At 39.7% G+C, this 21,823-nt stretch overlaps 1 protein-coding gene across 1 annotated transcript in view; it reads left to right on the forward strand.

Moving 5' to 3' along the window:
* The window catches only part of HMCN1 (hemicentin 1), a 202,539-nt gene that overhangs the window by 17,717 nt on the left and 162,999 nt on the right, over positions 1-21,823 (forward strand). The window contains exons 2-4 of the mRNA XM_056356040.1: positions 15,781-15,851; positions 19,926-20,084; positions 20,585-20,707. Coding sequence (XP_056212015.1) covers positions 15,781-15,851; positions 19,926-20,084; positions 20,585-20,707 — 353 coding nt within the window. The remainder of the gene's footprint in view (positions 1-15,780; positions 15,852-19,925; positions 20,085-20,584; positions 20,708-21,823) is intronic.

Raw genomic sequence — 21,823 nt, forward strand, 5'->3', positions numbered from 1 at the left:
ATTTCATGTTGGTTTGTGAATGCCAGTAAGAATTGCATATTTTTGTGGTTTTGAGCCTTCTTTTTGGATGCAAGAAGTAAGGCATAAATGAGAAGCTCCAAATAGCAGTAGCACAGCCATCAGTTTATATACCCGTGCTTTCTTCTTAAAAAAGACTGTTCTATGGGCTGAACAACTGCTCTGATTTCTCGGGCAGTTGGTTGTGGAAATCTCATGGCTGGAATGAGAAAGCTCTTGAGAAGATGTTCTAAAGCAGAAAGGGGGTTGCCAGAGGCTGCCTTCCAGAAAGACTTCTTTTTGAGGAAGAGAGGCTATTCCATTATCATGTGCTGGCCTGAGGCTTGTGTGGGGCAGTGAGGTCCCACTGAAGAGGTTGGCACTCGGAAGCATGTTTTCTTCAGATCTGAACTGCTTACGCTATTTAAAAGTGTTTGTAGTGAAGGTGTTCCTTTTCTAGGACTGTGCTTCCTTGCTTTACAGCTAGGTTGTGCCTGGACACCTAGTGCCTGCTAGTGCAGGCCTTTTGTTGGAAAGGTATGTTTGGAAAGTGCGGAAGTAAAGGTGGAAACGGGCAGTCGAAGATTTGGTGTTGTCATCGGGTGGCTGGACCCCTGAGCCTTGCTGCCTGTGCCTGTGCAGGGCATCAGCCGTGAGGCTGGCACTTGAGGGTGTGCCAGAGAGACTGCAGCAGGAGCGCTGAGCAGCCCACACCAGAACAGACAGATCCAATCTGTAATGGCAATATCAATCTATTTTAAGACTAGCTTCAGCTAGAATAATGTATTCTGTCTGAGAGATGTATAACTAATGCTTTTGTTTTTTAAAGACAGACAAGTGACATGTGTTGTGTGACAATATGGGCCACTTAAGTTATTAATTCATACAGTCTACTAAAAATTATTCTTTTTCCTTGCTATTTTTAATGGTGTAGAGCTTTTGGATGAGATTTTTTTAGTACTACTGGAGTCTTGTCAAGCTCATAATTTTAAAAATTGTTCCATGTTATATGCTGAGCAACTTAACTTTCTTCTGAAGAGGCTGAAGTGTCAGCTCTGATGTGACAGTAGTGGTGAACCGTAGTAACATGTAGAAGAACTGCTGCTGTTTAAAAGTCTTAATGATATTAGAAGTCTAGATGTATTGTGTCAGTCTGACAAAAGAATGAGAGAGACTGGAAGCCCGTGGAAAATATAAAATAAACACTGAAACCATGCCCCCTACCTGTTCACTTCTTTGCTAGCACAGACAGAGTGGGAAACGTTGGTAACAGGGCAGCTGAAAATGCCGTCAATGGAGAGCAGACTTCAGCTGATGAGATCAGCCTTTGAGCCCTTTTTCTCTACCCAGCAACACTGGTGAATGACAAAAGCCCCGGATTGCACTGAAAGCACGCTTCCCACATTCACCAGTGGCATCTTCATTTAGCTTGCCTGGCTGCCAGCTGTAGCAACCGAGAAATTAGCACTTGCCTTTCATTTGTGTTGACTTGCAAGGGGAGTGGTTACCACTTAAAATAACCAAGTGTGAATTGTCAGAGTGGATTTGAAAACACCTTCATGTTCAGAGAGTGAGTGGGTTGGGGTTTTTTTGTTCAGGGTCTGCATTGTGTCTGTAAGAAAATATGCTTTTGATTGACCTATATAAACAGTGCAAGTCAGGTTGTAGCATTGATTTTCGGAGCTTGATGGCTTCATGGCCACAGGTCCAAATTCTCCAAAGAAGAAAGCTTTGTGCTCTGTGCTGTATAAACAGGCCGAACAGTTTAGTGAAAACCATAATCATGGTAAATGCTTTCATTTAAAAAATTTAGTAATTCTTTTGGAGTAACTTCAGTCATTATTTAGCAATTTTTATTTCCAGGTGAGAGTTCCATGTTTTTCCAGTAGCCAGCTGAGTGCATCCCAGTCTTGCTGGGCTAGGCCAGATGGAGGGTGATACTGGAAAATACAGGGATCAAGGCAAATGAGTTACTGAGCTAATTTCTATCTAAACATAGAGTGGCATTATTTTGAAGAAATTTTAAAAGATGAGCAAACAGAAAACAAGGGTTTTGCATAATACATTCCTGCTTAACTGATATAAGTTATCCTCATGCAAAATGAAAAAGGCTGTTTTGTTTAGGGTAAGAGTTAAAGTTCTCATCTTTTTTCCTCCCTCTTCACATCTGCTTTTTGAATTACTTTGGAGCATGATTACATTTTTACACTAGTAAAACTCAGTGGAATTTTATGATCCACAGATAATATGTAATGTTTCCCTCTCTTCCACAGCTTCCTAAAAACTACTGAACACTCAAACCTGCATCAAGAGCAGAAATATTCTCACGATTTTCCTTTCTTCTTCCAAAGCCATGAACCGGCTTTCCTATAGCTATTAACCTCCTGTTGTGTTCCAGCATCCCACCACACATTGCGTTAGTAATGTCATGTTCCTTGCGGTCAGTGCCAGGGCAACGAGGCAAAGGGGCGATAGAAATCTGCACAGAACGTGATTCTACTCCTGCCGACACTGCTGACGGCAGCCAATGGCACTGGACTGCGACGTGTAGATAAGTGTGGGTAAATCTGGGTGGATTAGTAGCTACCCAGTTAAGCGCCTGTGAATCTTGCTGCAGTGAGCTGCCTAGAGGCATTGCTTGTGTAGATTTGGCAAAAAGGCAGCATATTTGTGAGGGAGCTGCCAGTGGAAAGGAAACAAATGCCACTTCTGGGACTCATAGATGGCATCTCAGTACTACTGCAGGACCAGGTCCTGTAACCTAGATGTATCTGTGTTATTTTTGTGAGCTGTGCTTTGTAGCCTTAAAATTAGTTTCTTGTAAAACACTTGAGGTGGCTCAATTATCTTGAGCCAAACCTGCTGCTTTGGCTGCCTCCTGGAGTTGGTAGCCGCTTATGTAGCGAGCAAAGGCATTGCACTGGAGCACTGCTGGTGGATAGCAAAGGCTCTTGCTTCACCTGCGCAGAGGTTGGGAAGGGGTAACAGCTAAAGCTGCAAGTCTGCCTGGTTTTTGATGGTTTTTTTTCTTTTCCTTCCCCCCCCTCCCCCCGTGGAGTTCAAAACATTGATAGTCAATTCAGCTTTAATCCATACAATTTATAAAACCCTTGTCTGTATCTTTTTCTGTGGTGACACCAGCAACGTCCTTTTAGTAGGTCAGCATTATCTACTTCAAACACTTCTCATACCCAAGAGATTTTAGGTAGAGTGTGAAGGATGATGAAGAAGACTGATGAGCTTTTAGGATGCTAACTCCTGAATGGAGGTAGCTCACACTAAGACAGCGACATCCCCTGCATGCATGGCTGAGCTCTTGGTGATGAAACCCCAGAGCTGTTGTGTCACAGTTGGAGAAGCAAGCTGGGATTGGTGCTTTCTGAATGAGTGCACAACTCTTCCAGCTTTGGTTCTCTTCTAGTCTTTTCTCAGTTGATTTTAAAAATTGTGGTGTTCTAATATTAGGTGTTTTGCTGTCTGTCTGAGATCTCAGTTTTATACAGCATGTGATTGTCAGGAGAAATGATGCTTAGACAAGAATTGGGGGATTGTTTATGTACCATGGAGCTTACATAAGGGCAGTGAATTTGCAGATTCTCTTTCCAAAGTGATAAGTATGTATGTCTGGCTTGCAGCCAAATCCTTAGCAGCACAGTCAGAATTGGAGACTTCTGTGCAACAGAATTTATTTAACAAACATTCTCAGGGATTAATTGCGTGACTACTGTGGGGACAAGTTCTGTTTTTTGATTCTTCTGCCAGATTGAAGGGATGAAGTAAGTACAATGGTACAGAGAGAGGGGGGAGAAGAATATTTTGTTACTTCCCATGAGGTTAAGTGGCTCCCAGCAGCTAAATTTACAGGGACTGCAGCGTGCAAATTAGAGCTGACTCTGTGGCTGGACCTCCTCCGTGCAGCCTGCACTGCTGCTGCGGCAGCCTTTGTGCATCGCTCTTCCAGGGTGAGAGTGGGAAGAACCAGAAGCCGCAACACAAGGAGTTTTCACTGGTTTGGACCACAGAAAGGAAGGAGACGCATAAGACCGTTGTCACTACTAAGCTGTTCTGGCAGCCATGGAGAAACTCTTCAGCCTGGCTGTGTGACTCCTTTCCCCTTACGCTGAGGTTGTGGTGGCCATTCGGGTTTCTTGGGCTTGGTTCCAATACATTTATCCCTTACTGAATGATTTCTGTTGCTTGAAAATGTTTTTGTTGGTGCCTTTTGGAAAATTACACAATTACAAATGATACAGGCAAAAATTAATGGATGGTAGAGAGCTGCTTCCAGCTGACTCGCCAGTTACCAAAGTAAACAGTGCTTTAGTGAAGGTTTTGAGAGGCTTATGTGGCCATGAAAAACCTGACGCATCTTTGTTTTTAAATTGACATTTAAATCCAAACCATTTTTTTTTTAAATAGTATTACAATGTTTCAGTATCCTCTTCTGCCCAGATTGGCTCTGTCAAATAAGCAATTTTGCAGTCATATTTTCTGCAGCTTTTTCCCATCACTTTCTTGTGCAATAGAATCCTACAATAGCCCAGGCTGGAGGGGACCTTGAAAAATCATCTGGTCCAACCTATCAAACAAGAGCCTCGCCAGGAATAAGAAACGTATCTATTAAGTAGAAATAGAAAATGAACTATACAGAAAGTCTTCACCATTAAAATGAATTAATTTTTTTTTTAAAGGAGCAAAACATTCCCTTTAACCTGGTATGCCAGTAACTGACCTTCTTCTAACATCTTTAAATAGATGCTTTAACTTAACAAACAAATAGATGCTTCTTCATTCACAGTGGTCTTTGAGGCACCATGGAACCGTTGTCAGAGCCCTGGGGTAATCTTTGCAACTGGATATTGTCAGAGTGAATAATCGGTGTACACAGACAATGTTACCTGCTGTAAAATTCCATGTTCTGTCAGCTGCATGTGGATTAGTTTTGTGGCTTGGACATTTATTTAGAGTGATGCATGGAGATTTGAATTTACAGTTGTAATGGCTGAAAAGAAACGGTTTGGGTTTCTAATGGTTTTTACACTGGTAATCCTTTAGCAATTCATTTTATTGTGTAATAGTTGGAGGGAAGCTGGGGTCGGTTCTAAGTGAAATCAGTAAAAATTCTGTCATTGACTTAAAAAAAGAAAGCAGATGCATTTTCACTATTAAAAAAAAAAAGAAAATCTTTGCTACAGAGTAAACTCATATGTCGAATAGCAGGAGTCTTGTACTGAACATGACACAATCTCTTTGTCCTAGCAGCTGATTTCAAATTTTTTCTTATGCTTGGAAGTCTCACTTATCAAAGGATGTTGACGGGATACATCATAAAGCATTTTGTAATATTGAAATTATGATATTCATGCATCTGTATATACATGCACACACACACAAGATGTCATCTTGTAGAAGCTTGGTCTTATTCTCCTAGAATTTTATAAAAGAAATCTTTTTTTTTCCTTTGTGTTCTTTTGAGAGACAGGTGGCATGATATGAAAACTAAGGCAAATTTATTTAGTTGTGTTTTAATTATGCAAGTGTAGGTTGGTCTGTGGTTAGCCTCATCTTTTCCTCCCTGTTTAGGGCTAATTGCCCTATGTGGTTTGCTGACAATGTGCAGAGCAAAATTTATTTAAATAACTTTTCAAGTATCGTGTCTGGCATCTGAAGGAATTTTATGTCAGTCTTTGCTTTTCGTGTGTTTCTGTTATCCTCTGTGGAGGAAAACCCCCTAAAACTTACCACGTTGTGTATGAGCTTCGTATGTAGCAGTTGTGTCCCAGGTCATGTAACTCCCTCTTGTCAAAGAAACCCAAACAGACCTATTTCGATATGACACACCATATTCCATCTATGATTTCTTCTAAAAGAAGTATCTTTTACCATGTGAAGGCATTACCACAACATAAGCCTGTTAAATAACAGCATAGGATGAATATGGTAACTTATTCTGGAAAGTCCATGTTTCCATGGTCTTGACAGTTTTAAGCACTGGATAGTGCTGTGGTCTTCCTAAAGCTTGTTAGGAGAATGGTTCCTTTCAGAAAACATTGTTTCCTGGTTTATTAATAACTGGCTAGTAATTAAACATGTTGAGTACTGTTCCTGAGTTGGGATACCACTATATGCTACATAACATGAATGTAGAGTATTTCTCATCAACATGGGCTGAGCAGTACTGGGTTCTACTCTCAGGATGCTCAAGTTGCTGTTGGTAACTTTATTTGCTTATGCAGTCTGTTTTTATGTGGATGTGGGTGCTGAGTGCATTAGTACTTCTAAATCCTTCATGGAAGCAATGTGGCTGCTGTTTCAGCAGGAAAAAGCCAGTTGCTTTTTCAGTTTTGATTATGTCTCATGATCAAAAAGCTGACTTGGCTTGAGTAAGGTAGCCCTCTCCAAGGATCTTCCAAGTCTCTCTGAAGGAAGTAATCTGTGCATATTATCTTCCAAGCAGCAGAAGCTTTTAATTAGACTTTGTAGTTGGATTCATCTATTCTGGAAAAATAAAAGAAGCTGTGATTTTTTTTATTTCTTTTTATTTTTTTTTTTTTTGCCAGTCAGCCTATGGACCCCTCCTGTAGTGAGATACATCTAGGGACATGGTGGGAATGGTGAAAAAAGAAGGAGCCTTACAGGCAAGCTTGTGGTAATCTGCAGTGCCCAGTGGAGCTCAGCTATTCCCAGCTGGCAGTAGCACAGCCAGTGGTGTGAGCAGCAGCTCAGAACGATTTTTTGCTAGATGTTGCAGTAAATAAATTTGTTTTGTAATGCAATACCAAATACAAATTTTGAATTAAAAATTGATTTTTAAATAGTGTTTGATTTGACTTCAACATGTCAAGGTTTTTAATCACAAAACGGCAGTGTAGAATTTGTGGTTGCATTCATTCCTGCCCTATTCTTCAGTGTAAGTTCTCTATCCAGCACTGTTACAAGTGTTGAAGCGGTACTGCCAAAATACGCAGACCAAGAGATGAGACAGAAATAGACCTGGACTGAACTGGAGTTCAGTCTGGAGAAAGAATTTAAAGAGCATTATGAACTGAATTTTACTCTGTTCAGATTGTTGTTAACAAGGGGAAATAAACAAAACCAGAATGTAATCTGATGACCTTTTCAGCTGTTCGGTGTGAGCTAAGAGCGTGGGCCAGCCTCGGGAGGGGACTGCTGCTCCCATCCTGTGCAGCGAGGAAGCTGTGGTCGTGGTCCTTATCAGCTGTTCTTTACGGTGGACTGAGGGACGCAAACCAGTCAAAGCTTGAATGCTGTGTAGTGTCAAGAAATGCTTCAGCCCCCCCTTCTTGTGCCTGCTGGGGCTTTGTCCTGTTGGAAAAGAAAAGCAGCAATACAAACTTCTGTCCTATTGGCAGCACTGGGCTGACAAGCGTAAAACTGAAGCCCCCTGCACAGCAGAGCTGCCTAAGAGCACAGGCAGCAGTTCAGTACGTACTGAGTTCACCAGGATGGCTCAAGGTGTGACTGCAGGGGACCACCTAGTTGTAAGGGACTCGCATAAGCTCTGTGGCTCTTTCAGTCCTTTGGCCTCTCTTCGGGACTGTCAGCTGAGTTGCCGGCTGTGGCTGTGTGTTCTGTGATTTGGGCACTCATCCACCGAGAGCTGGCTAGGGGCAGCCAAAGTCATTTCAGAAATGATGGCTGCCGGCCCCCTGATGAGGACAGACCTCCGGGGCTGTTCAAAGAACCAAGGGAAGGGAGGAGGAAGGTGGATCTCCTGCAGATGCTGGGATTCTGGAAAAAAAACACCTTGCTTTGTGTCAGTCTCTTTACATTTGGGCCATTTAGTAGTCACTGGCGTTACTTAAGTTTTAACCACATGGAGTTAAGTTTTCTGGTCTCTTTCACTTTTATTTGTGTACCAGCAATAGACAAAATCTTCTGGCCTACCAGTGGAACTGGAAGGAGTATTCAAGTGGATTATTTAATTGGAGCAATAATCAACCTGTAAGCCTATTTAATTCAAGCTTTCTTTTTCTTATTTCCAGGCCGAGGGAGTAGATTTTTCTGTTGGTGGTTCCATTGTGAGTGTGATGTGTGAGTGGTACTACAAGGGGCTTGAGATGCTCTGATGTTGTTTTGTGCATTACCCATTTAAGACAGAATTTGTAGCAAACCTAGATTTGTTTTAATGTCTCTGGGTAGAAGAGGTGATTTATGACCATAGTCCTAAGAAGGTGGAGTTAATGGTGGGGTAGTTGTTACTGTGCTGGGCAAATCAGCAGCTGATTTTTAGTATTTGTTACTGCATTTGATTAATAACTTTCAGACAACTGCAACTGAAACCCATAAGCTAAACTTAGTGCTTGTTGCGGTAGGCGAAAGATGATAATATTAGATTTTATCTACTGTGTTTCCAAGCTAGCTTTTCTTTTTCAAAGAAATGTGAACATATATAATACCCCTTTTTTAAACAATTATTGTTTTCCTTTTTTAAAAAAAAAACAAACAACAAAAACAAACAAAACCCACTTGGGCTCATAAATGTTATAACAATTGGACATAATATCAACATGACACTTACTAAGGCACACTTTTAGTTAAGTTCCTGTTAAATCTTTCTGATTTTTTTTTTTTTGACCACTGCCCTGCAGTAACTGCTGAAGAATTTGATGCCCGAGGGTGCTGACTGTCACCATCTGTGAGGCTGGAGTTGCAGTAATGCTCCACTGATGCTAGGTTAGGCTGTTTAACACTGCTTTGTAGTTTGCATGGACTGGTTTTTATTTGAAGAGCCAACTCAAGAAAAACTGTGTGCAGTCTGACTTCTCCCGATCTGTTGTTGTCTTAAGCTGAAGTTTGCATATTAAAGTTAATAGTCATAAGTCATGAGGCTGAAAAACTATTTAAAATAAGTTACTGCATTAAGGAAACATGTGAGCTTGCTGGGTTGGTTTGGCATTTTTCTGTCTCGTTAAGAATCTGGTAAAAGTTGTTCACTGCAGTTCTTGGGCTCTTAAAATATTTAATTATACTCAGGTTGGAGTCTGAAAGCTAAAAGCAATCAAGTCATGAGGGAATATCATTTAGGAAGAAACTTTTAAGTAGTTTATTACATGTTCTAGTGCTAAGCATCTTTGCTTACTCCAGTGCTCTCCGAGTCTGTTGGGAGGGTCTTTCTAGTGGAGCGTGCATTAGCCTTGGGGCACACCTGATTGTAGGCAGTGTCTCCAGTGCTGCTTGTGCTTCTTGAGAAATTCAGCAATGTCTTTGTCCACACAGCTCCCATCACCTTTAATGTGAGCTGAGGGTGTCGTTCATTTCAGAGCATGAAGTAGAAGCCTTTAAGTTTCGGGGGTTTTTTGGTTGGTTGGTTGGTTTGTTTTCTTTTCTTTTTTTTTTTTTTTTTTTTTTTAACCCTAGGTGGTAGTTAATGATACTTACCTAGCTTATTTTCAGAGTCAGCTGCTTGGGTTCAGTAATGTACTATAGAAATTTGCAAGCAGTTAGAAGTGGAGCAGCATTGTAGTTGTGTTAATGGTTAAAACATAATGGTAAAAAATCTTCTGATTCAGTCAGCTGAGGAAGAAAAATGTTCACTATAATTTGAGATGGCAAGTAAAGGTATTTATATTTAATTTAGTTGCACCTGTGATGTCACACTCTGGTATTGGAAAGGACAAGAGAGCACTGTGAAACGTTTGTGATGGCACCTCATGAGTGCTCTGTAGCGAGGTAAAGTCCTGGTGTATAGGACCCAACTTGCTGTTAGGAAATTAAAGGTTTCTGCTTATGTGCCCTTAAGACAGACAGCTGGCTGGAGGCTACTTAAGAGTAACTCTATCATTTTTCTTATTTTCTTAATCCTTGGCAGGTAGCTGCTCCTAAAGGTCTCCAGAATAATTATAAGCAGAGCTTTTACAATGAATTGGATACAGAGAAGGAAGCTTGAGAAGAGAGCATTAAATCAGATAATACTGCTGAGCATCAGGCTTTAGCAAACAGCTCTTATGGAATAATTGCACACCAATTTCTTTTGGCAGCAATCTTGGCTTAGGCGTTTAAGCTGTCACAGATGATCACTCCCAATCCTTTATCAGCTCTTCACTTATGGTGGTAGAAGTACTTAAGAGCGTGTACAGGAAATGAGGCTGGAAGACAGATCTGATATAAAAAAAATACTTTCATGTATATAAATAAAATATGGGCAGGCAGGAGTGTGTGTGTATGAAACCCGTATTAGTCTTCTGATCTCAAAACCTCAGAATTGCCATAGCTAGGAAGCAGCACTTGGATGGAAAGGCAAGACAGGAACTGCTTAAACTGGCAGTACTCGTGAAATGAATGTATGTAACCATGCCCAGTGTGTGACTTTTATTTTTTTCCCACCATCAGACATAAATCTCAAGAGCTAAGTCTTGACATATGTTAGAAATGTATGCTAGGGTGCCTCCACCGGGTTACCTAATTCCATTTGCATAATCAAACATCTTTCCCCGCCCCACACCTGGCCTTTGCCATACATGTATTTTCAATGATCCCATTAGATCAGAATCTCCCAAAATTGTGTGAAAAGACATACATTTTACAGCGTGAAGATACAAATAACTCATTTGCATAGTTTGACCTGTAAATTCTCTATTCATACTATTTCACTTGAGTCATGACACTTAAATCTGCAGTGAATGGTGAGAACTGTGATTGCTTTGTAAATGCAACTTCCTGATGAAGATGCAGTGATCTTATGTTTACTGCAGCTCTGAAAATGATTTTTCATGGTGATATCAAAGTTTTCATAGTGGGTGTTTAAAAAACATGCATGCTTTTCTGAGTACAGATCCTTATTTTTCAGATGCCTAGGGCTGAACTTCTCAGTCCACTTTGTCAGTAAAAAAGAATGTAGAAGATAATTGCCACTCAGTCTTTGTGTTACAAGATGTTGGAAACGATGTATTTCTTGAGCTGGATGCTACCTGATGAAGAAGTGATCAGTTCTAGGCTGGAGGGCTATACTTTCCATTGCAAAGATGCAGCACTGGTAATAATCTGCACAATTCTACAATAAACTGGTAGAATTGGGATGACACGTTATTCTGTGTAACAAAACAGGAATGCAGTAAAAGGCTGTTCTAATTTACATTTGTTATGAAAATATCAGGTTTTTGTTGCTGCTGTTGCCTTTTTTTTTTTTTTTTTTTCTTCTTTTGTAGTGTACTAGTTCTGAAGTTTATGTGTTCTTTGGAAGTATCCAAAGATGTGCGGGCTTTTTGGGGGAATGCTTTGTTTTAATCCTGGATATGGTTTTGCATCGGGGAAACATCCTTGCTCTGAATTAGAAGGATTTTTGTGGGTGAGAGTGTTCCACAGGACTTGGCATCTCTGCCAGAATTCCTTCAACTACCAAGTATAAATCAGAGCAGCTTTTTTTTTTTTTTTTTTTTTTTTTTTTTTTTCTTCCAGGACAAACAAATTCAGTGTTCTTAGTTGATGAGAGGTAGACAAATGGCTTCCATGTTCCTTTGGTAGATCTCCTAAAACATCTAGCTGTCCAAAACAGATATTTGGTGCAGATGTCTTACGTGGTCAGTATTAAGGGAGTGCCAAAGTTGCAATCACCCTTAGTGGTAATTGTGTGATTGTGTGTCAGTGGGTAATTTGTGGTTTTCACAATGTTCTTGCTGTTCAGCTTGTATCTAAACATGTAGCTGTTTGAGGTTGGAGCAGAAAGTGATGGGAAAACATCTGGATCTTTTAGAATGGCAAGTTTCTCAGGTTACTATGGGCTGTTCTTATTTACAAAGGAGATGGTTTTTATCAGATTTACCTCAGAAAGGAAGTATGAAGATTCATAATCTCTGTCAAATGGACTGGTACTCGATTTTATGTTGTCATATTTAATTCCTTAGGTACACACTCAAATACCATAGTAGTTACGTTGAGTTTTGTGATTTCAGTTTAGGAAGTCCAGGCTTTGTTCAGTAATGCACAACCGTTCCTTTAAAATACCTTTCCTTTCCTGTGTTACAAGTTTTATCTGTGTGTGCAGTGTCAAGTCTTGGATCATCAAGTCAGTCTGAAAGAACTGGCATTTATGTTGGACTCTTAAGATGAGAGTTTAGTTGCTGCCTAACAAAGACGCGCTGCCTTGCTGTGTCTGTATCGGGTTTTTCACCTTTCACACAATTGCCAGAGGACTGGGCACAGCTTTGGAGCAGGGAGCAGTGGGAAGAATTTAACAAACTAATCCAAAATATTCCCAAAGTATTGGTGCATAAAAATGGATTAATACTTTAGCATCAGAATGAACGTATTCTGTTAGAGTATTTCATGTCAATATTTGCCTAAAGAACTAATGAAACTTTAATTTTTTTTTTCTTCTGCTTGGAGTGTTTGCAGAGTCTGGTTTCTGAGTATATTCTGTATTTAGAATACTACATTTGTGACTGTGCTTGATTTGAGGAATGCCTGACTTATGTGCTTGACTTCTGTGTGCAGTTACTGAGACTTTGGGGTATTTTGGATATGGATAAATGTGCAATGAGACCTATGAGTTGACAGGCTATATGTGTACTGTTAAAGATGCACAACAGTTGTGCCTCCCCTGCTTTTCTCGGACACCAAAACCTATTCTGAGCACTGATACATTGGTCTTTCTTTTTGCATTGTCTGCTGTTTTTTGTTAGCTTGACTGCATGCTTTTTATGTCTTGGCTTAGTTTGGTGCCACAAAGCTTTTAAGCATTGTTTAGATGAAAGCTTTTACTCAGGGTGAACTTGTACAGCGTGGTACTGTACAACTGCTAAACCCTTTAAGTGTCTTCAGAGACTCTGTCTGAACTCAGGCTTCACAGCTAGCATCTTGAAAGTGCTAAGAACAGTTCTCCACCATGGTTTATGTCGTTCTTTAACAGTGCTGTAGTTTAGCATTGCACAGGCATTGGGGTCTCAGACCCACCTCAGGGCACTGGTTCTACAGAGCCATGTTCAGGTTGATGACTGCAACTTGATTTAGACTTCACAGTTTTTTGGGTTCTTACCATTTCAGTAATTTAAACTTCTATAATAACTTTCTGTTGTGCTCGGTGAGAGAACTTGCTATTCTTTCCAAAAGTCCTTTTTGGAAATAGCTTCTAGCTGGCAAGTAAACTTTAAGCACTTCTGGTAATTTCTTCTCACGTCTGTCTATTCTGGATGCTTTGAAGGCCTGTGTTTACCTGCACTGATGGAACAGTCTTGCTTGGGTTGTACTTGAGGCAGCAGAATGAAGATAAAAGAAGATTAAATTGGTGAAGGCTATTACGGCTTCTTTGGCAAGCAGCCCATGAGCTGGTGGCACAACAGCATGCGAAAGACAGTAGATGCTGGGTTTCTTGGTACAAGTTGGTGAATGTTCATATGATGAGAATCAGTCACATCACCATTTAGACTGGAACAATGGGCTTGTAAGCTACATGGGAAGAGTGCTGAATGACTGCCATACAACCGAGCAAAGTTCGGATCATACGGATGGGGGAAGCAATGCCAGCCTAGAGTTGGCTGGCTGTCACCATTCCAGATGCCTTCTGTATCAGTGATTAATTAGTTTAGTGGCTGGCAAACTGACTGTAGCTGTAGGTTTACACAAAGTACTAGCATGACGTAGAGGGTTGCTTTCTGACGCTGGGGGTGTCGGTGCCATTGTCCGTTAGAGGAGGTCATGATTCCTGAAGATGTGAATGACCCTATTCAGTCCTACCTGGGGCCTTGCTTGATCTCAGGAGAAGCTGATGAGCTCTGCCTTGGTTGCAGAATTGCCTGTGGACATCTGCCCTCTGCACAGCTCCTGCAAAGTTCTCATTTCTGCCCTGACACCAGGTAACCCTCTACTTGATGCCGACTAGGCCACGCTCCCTTTCTAACCTCTAGTCTGGTGCTATTTGGAAGACCTGCTCTTTGCTGAGCTCACACCAGAGGGCGGCCAGAGCCTTGGCCGGCGTGGTCCCTGCGGGATGCTGGCACCGGCTCACACTTGGCACCCGCTGGCGCTGCTGGAGCGAGCCCCTGCTGCCTGCCGAGCAACAAGGCAGAACTCTCATCCGATCTAAACTGGGTGTGCTGTTGTAGCTTGGCTGAAGTAATGTTGCTTTTCAGATCTTTATTTTATAGGGAAAGAAAACCTCTCCAAAGGATTTACTGCTCTAGAATTGAAAAATATAATCCCTCAACTGGTGGGGAATAATGGAGCTTGTGGTTTTACTGTATGTATAAACCCCATTCTATTACATACTTTAGAACAATGGTTGGCAGGGGATGGATTTGAAGTAAACAACTTGGAGGTAGCTTTATTACAGGTGTTTGGCTTAAAGAATACTCAAGGGAGGATGGTACCAGGTGGAGTGGTAAGAGTGTGAGCATGGCAGGATGATGTAGAGGAACCATGAATCCTTATAATTGCTCTTTTCATGATATTTGTGAATGTTCTTTACTGCTATACAGAAGTAAACTGAAGACAGTTTAATATTCTAGGAAAGGTTTTGTGTGATCTCGAGTGACTTTCAAACAGATTAAACCCTATATTTTGCAAAAGGCACTTGTAAATAGAGCCCCCCCCTCCCCCCCAGCAAATGCATGGTGATTGTAGTAGACTTTAGCAATGACTGTTGTTGAAACTCCAGTGAAATAAAACTTTGGACTGCTTAAAAAAGGAAAATGTCTAGATTATATGGAAGATAAGTACATATTAACTTTTACTGAGCTTGGAACGTGCTGCATGGTCTGCTGAGGCCGTGCTTCCATGCAAGCAACAGCTGTATTAAATTGACACCGCTGCAGTTTCATGCTTTTCTTTTACTCTGACAATGTAACTGAACCCCATTTTGTGTGCTGGTACTCAGCTGATCTTTTAATGAGTGGTTTGGGGCATTAAACTAGTAGAAATCTATTCACTTCTTTTCTTTTTGTGCCTGTCTTTCTATTTATTTATTTATTTTTGGCTTAGCACCCTGACCCAGCTTGCTGAGTTAGATGAATGCCATTACTGGCGCGAGGACAGGGCAGGAATGCCTGCCTAGGCCAGGGAAAGAATGAAGTGCATGAGTGCCAAGACAGATTAAGGTAAACTCTCAGGAAATCACAGCCATAGGAAAACAGCTGGTTGGAATCACATTTGATACCAATTAGGAAGGCAATTGTTGAAGGGGCAGAGGGAGGCTTGTGGTACAGCTAGTGTGGTTGGGAAATGCTCAAATATGTGCTGCTGTTGCTTACACAGCCCAGTCCACAGCCCAGTTGACTCCAGTGCCCTTTTCTCGATATACAAAGGCATGGCAAACACAACAAATGGAGTTGATTCTGTTTTCATTCTTTCTGGCAACTGCTGCTGGATATGCTGAGGCTGGGCGTTGGGCTCGCAGGCAAGAGATGTGAAGCTAGTGTGCGTATTGTGTTCAGAGAGGCCTCTCCTTCGTGTTCACCTACACAACTGTTCCTGGAAAAATACAGTGGGTTTTGGTGCAGCCGTGTTTGTTTCAAGGGTGTCTGTTCCCTTCCGACTACTAAGAGCAATTAAATGATCGGTCAAAATCAACTGTGAAAGAAGCACAACACAGAACGCCTATAAATGTTTAAGATACCTAGGAGTTGTTAATACTGGAATGATAGGAGATTTGGAATCACGGATTTCAGTACTGGGTATATAATTTCATTCTTCATGACTCCTTTCTGTTAAATGCTTGTAGTTTCTCTATTACTGGATTGTTATAAATCTGAAACAGTTAGCTCTTCAATTGAAGTTGTCTTTTGATAACTTTGTGTTTTTCTCATATTTTCCCAATTTTTTTCATCCTAGAAATTGGTCCAGTGACGATAACTACAGATCCCAAGAAATTTCAGTTTGAACTCAGGGAACTTTATGTTCAGGTGAGTAACTTGTTACTTCTCTATGTGGTTCTAGCAAAGGCCCTGTTTCCTCCCTCTACTCTTTCCTCTCATGTTGATGTTTCTGCTATAATGCTTCATCAGGATGTAGGCTGTTAACCTCTGTCATTTTGCCCGCACAAACAGCAATCTTCCTGTTCTCTGATCACCTTGATGTATGATTATGGTTAATTATTTTGTCTTAGCTTACATCATTGTATGGGGACTCAATTCAGTAACACAAGAAAGAATAATTAGATAATGCTAACATTTTTTGCATTTTAATTAGTCCTGCCACTTGTTCGTAGACACTTTTATGATCTGTTTTACTGTGTTCTGGAACTTATTTCCCATGAAAACTCTTCATTACTTTAATGAACTAATTTAGGTATGAAAAGATTGTAAGCCCCATCAAGTATTACTTGGGTACTGCCTTCACTGCCATGTGTTACTGAGCACCTACTGCTTCAAAGGCATCGGGCTGACTCCAGTACTCGTCTTATGCACAACCTGTGAACTGCTTCTGTAGCTGTGCGTAGGAGACGAGTGGCAGTTTTTGAACTAGCACACCAGTGTGTCTCCCTTGGTGGACTTTGCCTGGGTGAGAATAAACCACAGATGACATCTGGATTGGATGATGGAAAGAAAGGGAAGTACTGGAATGGAGTTACCCTTACTGAAAGAAAAATATGATCCTATTGTCTTGTCTTTTCTAATCAAGCAAAATGCTTCTGATCTGTGGAGAACCTTGCAGGAGTCCGTAGTGCCAGACAGACTCTCCTTTAGAACCTGGCACATGGTGTAATCCCTGTAATAAAATACTTTTTGAAAGCCAATAGTGCTAGTTTGGGAAGAATAAGTAGTTTACAAGTTGGCAGAAAGATAGAAATTCAAAGAAAACAACAGTAAATTTTGAAGGTGGCAGAAGATGCCAGCTATTTTCCTTTTCTTCTTCATAGGGGAAATTTAAACTTTAAAAATCCTTCCAGTCTTCAGTTTTTTGTTTTCTAAATAGCTATACTGGAAAATAACAGCGGTTTCTAAAAGGTATATGACTTAGATAAAGCTTTTAGGAATTTAAAACTCTTCATTTACAGGCAAGTTGTTTTTAAGTTACTGCTTAATGAATTTAAGGCTTCTTTCTTTAATCCTGACGGATTGCATATTCTGTAATTACTTTCAAGATGTGCTTATTGAACAAAATTAAGACTTTCACGGACTTGCATTCATTCATTATGTTGGTGGAGAGCCAAAATATAAATTAAAAAAGTTATTAGAACAGGACTGATAGATCATCTTGCAGTAGGTCTCCCAGAAAATGAACACTTTGTATATGTTTGTTATTAGTATTTTTTCTAGAAACACAATTAAAAGATGTAAGAATTAATATTGTGAAAGTAGGGGAAGTTTTAAAGGTTCATTTTGAAAGGTAGGGTTCATTTTGAAATAGGGTGTGAAGCAAATATTCTCATTAATGAACAAAGCCAAAACTAAAGTGAAGATAAATTATTTTAAGGAGTATTATATTTATACATATATATATATATAAATATATATATATTATATATTATATATGTGTAACATATTAGACCAATATATGTTGATCTAATATGCTCTCTGGGAATACTGCAAAACTGGTCCTCCCTAGACATCAGGATAAGCCCAGCCCTTGTTTTCCAACAAAACTATCTGGTCACAGAATGATTGAAGGGTTTGTACGTGACATTAGAAATAGGCTTTTGGCTGGCATTTGACATTGTGTAAAAATTAGTGTGGTGTGTGGGGTTTTTTTTTGGTTTTTGGTTTTTTTTTTTTAGTTCAGTGTATTCTTGTATTAAATACAGTTTTCACAATGGATGTTTATTTACATAAGCAATACACTTAAATCTTGTCTATATAAACCCATTTCAAAGTATATTCACTAGTTTGAGTGTTACATGATCCTGTGAGATATATATGTTAACGCACTTGCATCAACAGTTATGAAAGGACCTTACCTGAGTATTTCTCAGTGTAAAAATGACTACTTAATGGAAGTAGTATTAAGAGTTGTTGATAACACTTTTTTAAAATCAGATAATGAATTTATGTATCTGTAAGTGGTTACAAGCTATTTAAGTAAATGGTTATGTAGCTATTAAATTAAGACATAAGAAATGTGAATAGTATCAATTAGCTCAGCTAACAACCTAAACTTCTGTGTGCCTATCCAACCTGAACGGAAAATGAGACTTGCTGAGCTTTCTTTGTCTTTTCAGAAAACTTCACAAGGCAATTGTAACCATATTTAATTGCAGTTAGGAGAGAAAAGCAGGAAACATTTAAAGGAAGATTGTTGTCTTTTTTTTTTTTTTTAAATGCATTACATTTCTCTTTCATAGTTCTGCCTAGCTGCCTTTTGAGAATATCCCTCTTCTGTGTTATAAGAATAAAAAATTTTGTGCTTGCTCTCAGAATAACCATTTTGTTCAGCAGTGCTTTCCTGTTATATGTAGGAAATAGATGCTGCCATAGAGAATATTACATGAGGCAATAATCAAGCAGGCCTGAAGTGGGAATAGATTTTATTGTTCCAAGTAGGTGTCTGTAGAAATTAGCTATTATCTTGACTTTGCCTACAAAGAAAAGCTTTACATGGAAGAGTCTTTTGCTGAACATGATACTCACTTTGTGAGAGCAGGAGACAAGTAACTGGGATATGCTGATCTGTCCCATAGGATTGTATAAGCATTGCCAAGATAAAGTTTTGACGTGTGTCAAAAATGTGTTTGGAGAATTATCTCTTGAGTTTCAGGCTGTCTGGAGTCTACCACTTGCTTTTCCCATAAAAATAAGACTACATTCAGACAGTACTGACTTATAAAAAGGACATGGTAATGGCGTACGTGTTCCTTAACGTAGATGAGAAGTTTATTCATAGTCTTGTATGAAATAGGACTAAAAATACTGATTAAAAATCGTTACTGACATGAACGTTTCATTGGGAAGAGCTGAAATTCCTGAGGACTGGGGACTGTGGGAGGCAAGGTTTTTTTCTGGTTTATATGTCTATGTGAATGTTTAACCTCAAAACATGATTTTTTTTTATGGCATCTCAGGAATTAAATTTAGATGCAACAATTGCATTATCATTTTTCTTCCTTCCCAGCATGTGATTTATATGCAGGTATGTGTGAAGGCATGTTGATTGTAGAAATAAAAGAAATAACTTTTATATTTAATCCTGAAAGTGCAAAGATCTGTTGCTGTTTACAAGGGCAGTTTATACAGTTTGTTTTCGGCTCTTTGGAAAGTTCTGTATTCGGTATGCCAGTTGATATTTGATTTTTTTTTTTTTTTTTTTTTTTTAATGTAAGCTGAAGTGAACTTTTTTTTTAAGCAGGATTTTCCTCTAATTCTTGATTTAGGAAAAGAAACTGATCTTTTCATATAAAGTTAGTCATACTTGGAAGCATTTTGATTGAACACATGGTCTGAAAAATCTCCAGATGTGCAGCTGTCTACTTAGCAATACAGGTCACCGAGATCACATCACCTGTGCCCCTCTGCTGAGCTCCTTGCGCTGGCTGCCCTGCAGTGTTAAGTTTAGGTCAAGTTCTTGCTGTTCTGGTATCTAAAGGTCCTCCTGGAGCTCATCGCTGCTCAGCTGAGATAATTTCCCATCTGCGTCTATGACCGTGACCTCCCACGACTGCTGCGTACCACCAGAGCAATTAAATTGTCAGCCAGTAAGGGAGCGTGTGAGTATAGGAAATGGAGCTGTCACAGGAGCTGGAGCTAAACAAAATATGATGCTCTCAGAAAAGATAAGAGTGACCGTGACACCAGCTGTTTTCAGGGCTAACCACAACCCTTCCTTTGACTTTGTTTTCCCTAAGGAGTTCTTGCAGTTGCTGCTTGTGAGTGTGAGTGTAGACAGCACTCTGCAGAAACCATACAATGCTTAGGACGATAAAAATGAACAAAATATTAGAAGCTGAGAAAGCATCTGTCCTGAATATCCCAAAAGAAAGTAACATATTTGGTATGCTTTTTTTCCTTATAATAATGCTTTGTTTTCCTTCTAATTGTCAACAGGGTGGTGGAGACTGTCCAGAGATGAGCATTGGGGCAATAAAGATCGCTCTAGAAATTTCTCTTCCTGGTTCTTTCATCTATGTATTTACTGATGCACGATCCAAAGATTATAGACTAACCCATGAAGTACTTCAACTCATTCAACAGAAGCAATCACAGGTACAGAGGGGATTTACATTCTGAGCTGCTTTATGTATTTCATGCCCTGTTTTATCCATTTAGAAGTGTAAAATTCTTCTATGTGAGATTTGGAGGGGACCGTAATACTACTATTCTAGGGAAATCTTTTTTCTAAAAATAGAAAGTTAAAAAGGAATATTCCTTTTAATATTGTGAATTAAATATTGCAACTGAATCTTCTACCAGTGTATGTATTCTTGGTCAGCTTACCACTTCATGTTTTTATATTGTTCTGAAATAAGTATTCTGTACAAGCGCTGATAGATGAGTATAATTTCTAAAGTGATTCTTGTCTCTTCTTTTTCTTCTTCATTGCTTTTCCCCATCAGTGGTGAGTGCAATATGGTTGTCCTTCATGCAGAGTAATGTGAACCCATGCCAAGTGACACGGTTCTTCTGTTGCCATGCCTTACGATGTTCTACTAAAGTTTGCAACATGTGCTGAATGACCTTTTTTATTATTGTTATTTTAAATATAGGTAGTATTTGTGCTGACTGGGGACTGTGATGACAGGGATCATATTGGTTACAAGGTCTATGAAGAAATTGCTTCAACGAGTTCTGGTCAAGTTTTTCACTTGGATAAAAAACAAGTTAATGAGGTAACTTCACTTGAGTTCTGCAATATATGGGGAAAAAAAGGTAGGGGCTTATACTCTATGTTTTTAAATGACCTGAAAGTGAGTTAGGGAGCATAAGGGGAATTTCTAAATGTTTTACTATTGGTATGCGGACTCTGTTTCACCTTTCTCTTCCTTCTTTTTCTGTTTGCTGTATTGGGATGCAATTCTGTGACTCCTTTTAATGGTAGGGAAGTGTGAACTGCCACATCCAAACAGAACTTCACCAACTTCCCTCTACCTGTGCCAGGAGGAGAGCCTTTAAAACAAGGAGCAGTTCTGTGCTCTGAGTAGCCCAGTGGCGTTACTGCTCTGAATGAGAGTGCAGTATCAGCTTTAAATGAGCATTTTGTTAGCGAGCAGAGGATTGCTAATAAGCCTGGCCAAAAATGTTCCTCAGGTTATGGACAGATAGGTTTGAGCTAGCAGGCTTCCATTGTTTACAAATTAACTGTGGTACCTTTTTCATTGAAGTTATTGTGTCAATACTTTTGACAGCTCTGCTGACCTGCTAGTGATTGTGATTACTGACCCACAGTCTGGAATGACTATTTTCTTTGAAAACTCCAGTGAGCCATGGGCAGGAATGAATTTCAATAGCGCATGAGAAAATAATTTGGACGGAGATGAAATCACATGTTAGTTATCTGGGGAGCTGGAATTGTTTATAAGTGTTGTAAATGTTTCCCTTTGACTTCCTGGTATAAGCAATAGTTGGATGAAGTTTTTTAATAAAAATTTACTTTGGTTTGTTCCTTTTTCTTTCTTTACTAGAATTTGGACAATGACAAATGTTGGAGATAAATTGCAGTTTTCTACTGTTGTTGCCTAGGAAAACTGAAGTTCTTATTTGGGATGTTGTAAGGTATTGGCAATGATGTGAAGGTGATCAAAAAGAGGAACTTCTCAGATGATTTATTCTCCAAAATTTAGATGGGTTAAAAGTCAGAGGAAAAGAAATTCACTGTTGGGATTGCACAGTTACTGACTTGCATTTTGCAATTACTTGTATATGAAGGGTAAAACTTCTTTCTGTGAGACTCCATGAAACCCCTTTATATGGAAGGGATCGTGATACTGCCAATGCTCTTTGCCAGG

This window comes from Falco biarmicus, chromosome 11 (genome assembly GCF_023638135.1).
Source record: "Falco biarmicus isolate bFalBia1 chromosome 11, bFalBia1.pri, whole genome shotgun sequence".
NCBI classification, from domain to species: domain Eukaryota; kingdom Metazoa; phylum Chordata; class Aves; order Falconiformes; family Falconidae; genus Falco; species Falco biarmicus.